Source organism: Gekko japonicus, unplaced genomic scaffold (assembly GCF_001447785.1).
Source record: "Gekko japonicus isolate JY-2015 unplaced genomic scaffold, Gekko_japonicus_V1.1 scaffold625, whole genome shotgun sequence".
In the NCBI taxonomy this organism is placed as follows: Eukaryota; Metazoa; Chordata; class Lepidosauria; order Squamata; family Gekkonidae; genus Gekko; species Gekko japonicus.
Genome location: NW_015172572.1, coordinates 868,444 through 876,219, shown reverse-complemented (window position 1 = coordinate 876,219; position 7,776 = coordinate 868,444). Strand labels below are relative to the sequence as shown.

The window sequence follows — 7,776 nt, the reverse complement described above, 5'->3', positions numbered from 1 at the left end:
CTCGCACAGGTCGCGGAACTTGCCCAGCGCCCGAGCCCCGTCCGGCAGGCCGAGAGCCTGGTAGACCAGCGTGGCCACGGCATAGACGCCGGCGCCGCCGAGCAGGAAGGCAGGGCGGGTGTCGGCGTCGCCGTCGGCCCAGTCCTCCTCGTGGCGCACGCAGGCGTCGACCAGCCGCTTGGCCGCCCGCAGGTAGGAGTCCCGCGCCGGGGCGAAGAGCGGGCAGCGGGCGACGTGGTACAGCATGTAGGCCACGCCGGCCACGCCGCTGTACAGCCCGCCCTGGCAGCCGCCCGGGCCGCTCGCCGCCTCGCCGCCGCTCAGCGGAGGCACCTCCTGGAGGATGCGGTCGACCGTGGCCGTCACCAAGGACATCGCCGTCTCCTTGCACTGCCCGCCCAGCAGGCTGCCCTTGTAGTCGTCGAAGCGGTTGGGGAAGCAGCGCTTGCTGTCCATGGCTGACGCAGCCCGGGGGCGGCAGGGGGGACTCTGGCTCGTCTCGGCGGCGGAGCGAGGGCTGGCGGGAGAGGGGGGAGCCCCCCGCCGGCACCAGCCTACTGAAGCCGAGAAACGAGACCCAGCGGGGACGGCGCGGTCAGGCGGCTCTTCCCCCAGCCCCGGGCGGGACGGCGGCGTCTCGCGCTTCACCCAAGCATCGCGCGCGCTCTCTCGCTCGCTGCGTCTGCCTGCTCCCCTTCGCCAGGCTCGGTTGAAATATCAGCAGGAGACGACCGCCCGCCTCCCTCCCCCCTCCCCCCTCCCTGTGCTCCGGGAAGACGAGGCAGCCACTCTCCACCTCGCCTCTTGACGACAGCAGCAGGAGCAGCGATGTGAAGCCGGCACGTGTGGTCTGCTTTCCTGGACCTCCCATCCCTCCACCTCCCAACTCCCCATTTCTACTCTCGAAAATCTCTCTGTGTCAAGGGGGGCAGCAATGTCGATAGAGCTTATTTTAAGGGGGAGAAAGGTAAAAGTCGGATCTACATGGATCCTCATGATTTTTAAATTGAAACGAAATAAAACTACCATCATGTCGTAGGCCATGTGTTAATCTACAGGGGGCACCACAAAAATCAGGCATCCACAGATTCGTGCTACCACAACAGCGCAAACACATGATTCCAAAGCACCGATCCTCATGAATTCATATGATTTTTATGCTGAAACAAAATAAAACCACCATCTTACTGCAGACCATGTCTTAGACTATAGGCAGCACTCCAAAAATCAGCCATAACTTTTTAAAGAGCCCCTGTCGGCCATAACTTTTTAAAGAGTCCTCAACAAGACCTGGGGGAGCCAGAATGACCTTTTGCATGTTGCTGCTCGGCCATCACACGAGAGAGGTGAAATTTGCCCTTAGGACTCCAAGGCCACCACCCCGGGGCTCAGAGAGGCAGGGGAATGTTTCTGGCCCTCCACTGTTGCTGCTGCTGCCACCGCCGGCGGCCATAACTGTTTAAAGAGCCCCTAACAAGAACTGGGGGAGCCAGAATGACCTCTCGTGTGTTGCCGCTCGGCCGTCACGAGAGGTGGAATTTGCCCGAGGCCACCACCCCGGGGCTCAGAGAGGCAGGGCCTAACAAGACCCCTGCCCCTGGCCGCTGCCGCTACCACTGCTGCCGCCGGTGGCAACCATAACTTTTTAAAGAGCCCCTAACAAGACCTGAGGAGCCAGAATGACCTCTCACCTGTTGCCGCTTGGCCATCACATGCGAGAGGTGGAATTTGCCCCTAGGACTCCGAGGCCACCACCCCGGGGCTCAGAGAGGTGGGGGAACGTTTCACACCACTCCCCCCGTTGCCGCTGCCGTTACCACTTCAGAACTATGTTGTGGCTTTATGGTGTTGCCACGAAGCCGTGGATCCATGACTTTTGTGGTGCAACCTGTGCCCATGGAGATGAGATGGGATTTGTTCGTGTGCTCATGGTGACCCAACGCAAAAGCTTTGAGGATCCATGGGGATCCGTGTTTCAGAACGATGTTTGTGCAGCATGTTGCCACGAAGCCGTGGATCCATGAATTCTGTGAAGCAAGTAGTGGCCATGGCCATGGTATGGGCTTTAATAGTATGTTTGGGGTGTCCCAACACAAAATCCCAAAGCATTCATGAGGATCCACGATCCAGAACCATGTTTTGGCTTCATGGTGTCACCTCGGAGCCGTGGACATGTGATTGCTGTGTTGCATTCTGTGGCCATGGACAAGGTATGTGATTTAATGGTGATGTTGTGGTGACCCAACACAAAAACCTTAAGGATCCATGAGGATTCATGCTTTGGAATCATGGTTTTGCAGCATGGAATTGCCATGAAGTCATGGCAACATGAATTTTGTGGTGCAGGCTGTGGCCATGGACATGATATGGGATTTAATGGTATGTTTGGGATGTCCCAACACAAAACACCCAATGATCTATAAGGATCCATGCTTTAGTTTAGAATCATGTTTTTGCAGAATGGATTCTCCATGAAACTGTGGATCTGTGATTTTTGTGGTGCAAGGTGTGGCCGTGGATGTGCTGTGTGATTTGATGGTGTGTTTTGGGTGACCCAATTGAAAAATCCTGAGGATCCACGAGGATCCGTGCTTTGGAACCATGTTTTTGTGGAATGGCTACAGAGCTGTGGACATATGATTTATGTGGTGCATTCTGTGGCCATGGACAAGGCATATTATTGGATGGTGATGTTGGGGTGACACAATGCAGAAATCATAAGGATCCATGAGGATCCGTGCTTCAGAACCATGTTTTTGCAGCATGGTGTTGCCACAGAGCCGTTGCACTGTGATTTCTGTGGTGCAGGCTGTGGCCATGGACATGATATGCGATTTAATGGTATGTTTGGGGTGTCCCAACACAAAAAACCCAAACATCCACGAGGACCCGTGCTTCAGAATCATGTTTTTGCAGAATGGATTCACCACAAAGCCGTGGATCTGTGATTTTTTTGTGCAAGCTGTGGCCGTGGACATGTTATGTGATTTGATGGTGTGTTTCAGCAGAGGTCATTTAGGGGGAATTCGTGGGGGATCGCAGTTCCCCTGGGTGAGGTACGGGGGGTGGGGCACATGACGAAGCCCCGCCCCCCACTTCTGGCCACCCTGCTTCCGGCCCTCATTCAGCCAGGAGGAGGCAGGAGAAGAGGGAGGGTAAGTTGCTTCCTCCCTGCCTCTCCCCACCCCTGCCTGCATGGGGCCAGGGAGGGCCTTCGCGGGGCTTCCTTGCACTCCCGCCGGCCTTGGAGGTCCACCACCGGGCCCCTCATGGGGCTCGGCAGTGGAACTGCAAGGCTGGCGGCGGCAGCCGGGACCGTTGGGGGTGGGGTGTGTGCCCTTATGACACACTTCTGGTGATGTTAGGGGGTGTGGCCTTATGACACACTTCCGGTGAAGTCAGGGGGTGTGGCATATGCTAATGAGTTATGCTAATGAGTTCCCCTAGCTCTTTTTCTATGAAACGACCCCTGTGTTTCAGGTTACTCAATTGAAAAACCTTGAGGATCCACGAGGATCCATGCTTTGGAACCATGTTTTTGCAGTTTTGTGGTGCCACAAATTCCTGGGGGCATGATTTTTGGAGTGCTGCCTATAGTCTAAGACATGGTATGATGTTGGTTTTATTTCATTTCAGCATAACCCCAGTAGTCTTTGTCTTCTTGATGTTCACCTGCAATCCTGCTTTGGTACTTTCTGCTCTAACCTTCACCAGTAATTGTTTCAAGTCTTCACTATTTTCTGCCAGTAACATAGTATCTTCTGCATATCTCAAATTGTTAATGTTCCTCCCACCAATTTTCACTTTGCCTTCATCTAACTCTAATACAGCTTTCCTTATGATATGTTCTGCATACAGATTGAAGAGACAGGGAGATAAAATACATCCTTGTCTGACACCCTGGCCAATTAGAAACCTTCTGTTTCTCCATATTCTGTCCTAACAGTAGCTTTTTGTCCAGAGTACAGGTTGCACATCAAAACAATCAGATGTTGTGGTGCACCCATTTCTTTTAAAACCAACCATAGCTTTCCATAATCTACAAAATCAAAATGTTTTCTGTAATTGATGAGAAACAAGCTGATTCTTTTCTGTAATCTATGAAAAACAAGCTTTTCCCCTGAAATTCTCTTTTATGCTCCGGTAACCAATGTAAATTTGCAATATGATCTCTAGTGCCTCTTCTTTTTCTGAATCCAGCTTAAACATCTGGCATTTTTGCACAATATATGATAACAGTCTTTGTTATAAGATTTTGAACATCAATTTTGACAAATTAATGTGATAGTTGCTGCAGTTTTTGATATCTCCTTTTTTCAGAACTGGAATGTAGATTTAGTGTTTCCAGTCTGTGGGCCATTGTTTTGTTTCCCATATTTGTTAACATATTTGTGTTAAGATTTTGATGGACTCCATTTCTGTGGCATGGAGCAGCTCTGTTAATGTCCTGGTGATATGTTTTTCCCAATTGCTCTCAGTGCAGCTTTCATTTCACTTTCTGAAACTGTAGGTTCTTTTTCAAAAATTTCATCTTGGAAAGAATCTGTCCTCCTCTCAACTTTCCCGTCTAGTTCTTCAGTGTATTGTTCCCATCTTTTCTTTAGTTTATCTTGTTTAGTTTATGTATTTCCATTTTGATCTTTCAACATGCCTAACCATGCTTTAAATTTCCCTTTGATTTCTTGGATCTTGTGAAATATATCTCTTGTTCTTCCTTTTTTGTTGTTCTATTCCTTTACACTGATTATTATAATAGTTGTCTTTGCCTATACATGTGAGTCGCTGGAGCACTGTGTTTAGTCTTTTAATTCTGTTTCTGTCACCTGTTACTTTTGCTTCTCAACTAGCTTTAGCAATTTTAAGAATTTCCTCAGTCATCCATTGAGGCTTTTCATTTCTTTTGATACAGGAATAGTCTTTGCACATTCTTCCTTGATATCTATGGTTTCAACTCATAGTTCTTCTGGTTCATGTTCACCTGAATTTAGTAACGCAAAGCTGTTCTTTACGTGGTCTTTAAACTCCTCAGGGATGTTTAGATTATATTTTGGCATTATGAATATTTTAGTGTTTTTATTCAGCTTTATTCTAATTTTTGATAATAACAAATCATGGCATGTACCGCAATATGCTCCTGGTCTTATTCTGGCAGAGAGAACAGAGTTTCTCCATCTTCTGATTCTGATTATGTAATCTATCTGATTTCTATATTGGGTATCTAGTGATGTCCATGTATACAGTCATCTCTTTGATTCCCTGAAATATGTGTTCACAATGAACAAATGGTTGTCTTCACAGAATTCTATGGTTGCTCTCCTACTTCATTTCATGTTCCTAGCCCAAATCTTCCAACAATATTTGATTCTGCTTTGTTTCCAACTTATGTGTTCCTGTCACCTATGATTATTAGCATATCTTGTTGAGGTGTGTGATCAATTTCTTCCTGGATACTTGCATAAAACCTTTCAGTTTTTTCCTCATCAGCATCTGTAGTAGGTGCATAAACTTGAATGGCGGTTATATTTATAGGCTTTCCATTAAGTGTGATATTATAGGCAGTGGCATACCAATGGTGGGACAGGGGTGTAGTCCAACCCGGGCACAGCTTGAGGAAAGCCTTTGAAGATGGCCCTTGAAGCCAGTATCATGCTGCATCAAGCAGAATGTCTTTCCTTTTATTTTAAAAATGCAGTTCTGGCTGTAACCACAAGGGGCACAGGGAAGCCTGAGTATCGCAAAAAGCACTCTAGGATCAGCTACTCTTCCCTTCTCCAAGACTGAAGCAAACTTACTTAACAGATCATACAACCAAGCCAGCATGCTGATAGTTGTTACTGTAATTGCCAGCCTGTAGGTCATTTTCTCCAGTCCTCTAGCCTTTCTCTCTTCTTTTACTTTCACCCAACTCAGCCAGATCTTGCAAAGCAGTAGTTAGGATGTTGCTGCAAGATAAAGCAACCTTTCCCCCTCTTAATTTCTCTCCAACTTTTCCACATGTTTTTCATTCATTTCTGTCTCCCTTCACGTAATTTTTCTGTGCCTGTCTACCCTTGCACTTTATTTTCACTTCTTGGTCTCAAGACCTTCTCATCCCTATCATGCTTGGTGACAGAATGTATTTAAGAGCAGTATAGTAGCAAACCTTTGTTGATATTATGAACAGAAGGGACTAGGTTTGCTGGGCATTGCACATTGCACTGGTTCTACTGGGCTTCCAACCCCCCACTTTGCTTGGACTGTGATTCTGTGCTTGACATCAGCTGGCATTGCCACAATGAAGATAAAGGGGGAACCTCAGCATAGTATGCAATAAGGAAGAAAACGCTAAGGAAAAACCATCAACAATATGAATGTAATCTGTACTAAAATAAAAATAAATTTATTAAGCAATAGTCTGTTGCATATTTCTGTTTCACACTAATGCATTAATTCTGTATTGAGGTTGGTGGTCATAACCCAACAGTTACTGTTTATAATGTTAGTATGCTCCCACGCCCTGCTTCACAACAATAATAGCTCTTGAACATGACACAATACATATGTATGGATGTTACACTGCACCCTCAGATGACATACAAAAAGTGTCCATAGACCTCCCGTGACAAAATGATGTCACTGATGTAAGGTGGAAATTTCCTAGTTTGGTGTGATGGTTAAGTGCGCAGATTCTAATATGGGAGAACCGGGTTTGATTCCCCACTCCTCCACTTGCACCTGGCTGGATGACCTTGGGCAAGCCGTAGTTCTGATAAGAGCTGTTCTTGAAAAAGAGCAGTTTCTGTCAAGAGCTCTCTCAGCCCCACCTACCTCACAGGGTGTCTGTTGTGGGGAGGGGAAGGGAAAGGAGTTTGTAAGCCGCTCTGAGACACCTTTGGGTAGTGAAGGGCGGGGTATAAATCCAATCTCTTCTTCTCTTCTTCTTCTTCTATGCAGGCATGTGCAGCTGGTGTACAGCCATGTGTTTCCCAGGTAAGCCTGCGTTTAAGCCCATCTTCCTCTCAGATCAAAGCAGCTAATTGTATAACTCGGAACCAAATTTCACAGAATATATTCATAGAATTATTGCAGACCAACAGTTCTCAACGTGGCCTGAATCTGGAAGTTTTCAAAAATAACTGGGGCCTCATGCAGTATTTGGAACCAGATTTCACGGGATATATTCACAAAATTATTGCAGATCAGTAGTTCTCAGCTTTTTTGTTTTATTTATTTTATATCATGATTATTACTGAAAATAATTTTGTTGTACAGAGGAGGGGCCCTGGCCTGGATAGCCCCAGCCTAGTCTGAATAATCAGATCTCCGAAGCTAAGTGGGGCTGATGCAGAGGCAAACAATGACAAACCTCCTCCAAACGCCTCTTGCCTTGAAAACCCTATGGGGGTCACCATAGTCAGCTGTGACATGACAGCGGAAGGAAGGAAGGAAGGGGAGGGGGGAAGGGAGGGGGGAGGGAACCAAATAGGCTCTCATAGGTCAGACTTTGCATTGTAGCCCCTGATTGCCTGTGCTACATCTCGCCTCAGTATTAGAGCGACTCCATTTCTTCTGTGTTTGTCATTTCCAGAGTAAAACACTTTGTAATTTTCTGACTGAAAATGTCCTAATCCAGTCTACTTTAATTCACTCACTACCAGGATTGCAATGTTTAAATGTTCCATTTCTCATTTTACCATTTCAAGTTTACCTTGATTCATACTTCTCACGTTCCATGTTCCTATTGTATTTGCTTAACAGCTTTGGACTTTGCATTTACATCTGTTCACGTCAACAACC

General features: G+C 47.1%; 1 protein-coding gene across 1 annotated transcript in view; it reads right to left on the bottom strand.

Annotated features, from left to right (window-relative positions):
- Positions 1–456, bottom strand: part of LANCL3 (LanC like 3) — a 38,814-nt gene extending 38,358 nt beyond the window's left edge. The window contains exon 1 of the mRNA XM_015421364.1: positions 8–456. Coding sequence (XP_015276850.1) covers positions 8–456 — 449 coding nt within the window. The remainder of the gene's footprint in view (positions 1–7) is intronic.
- Between the last annotated feature and the right edge of the window lie 7,320 nt (positions 457–7,776).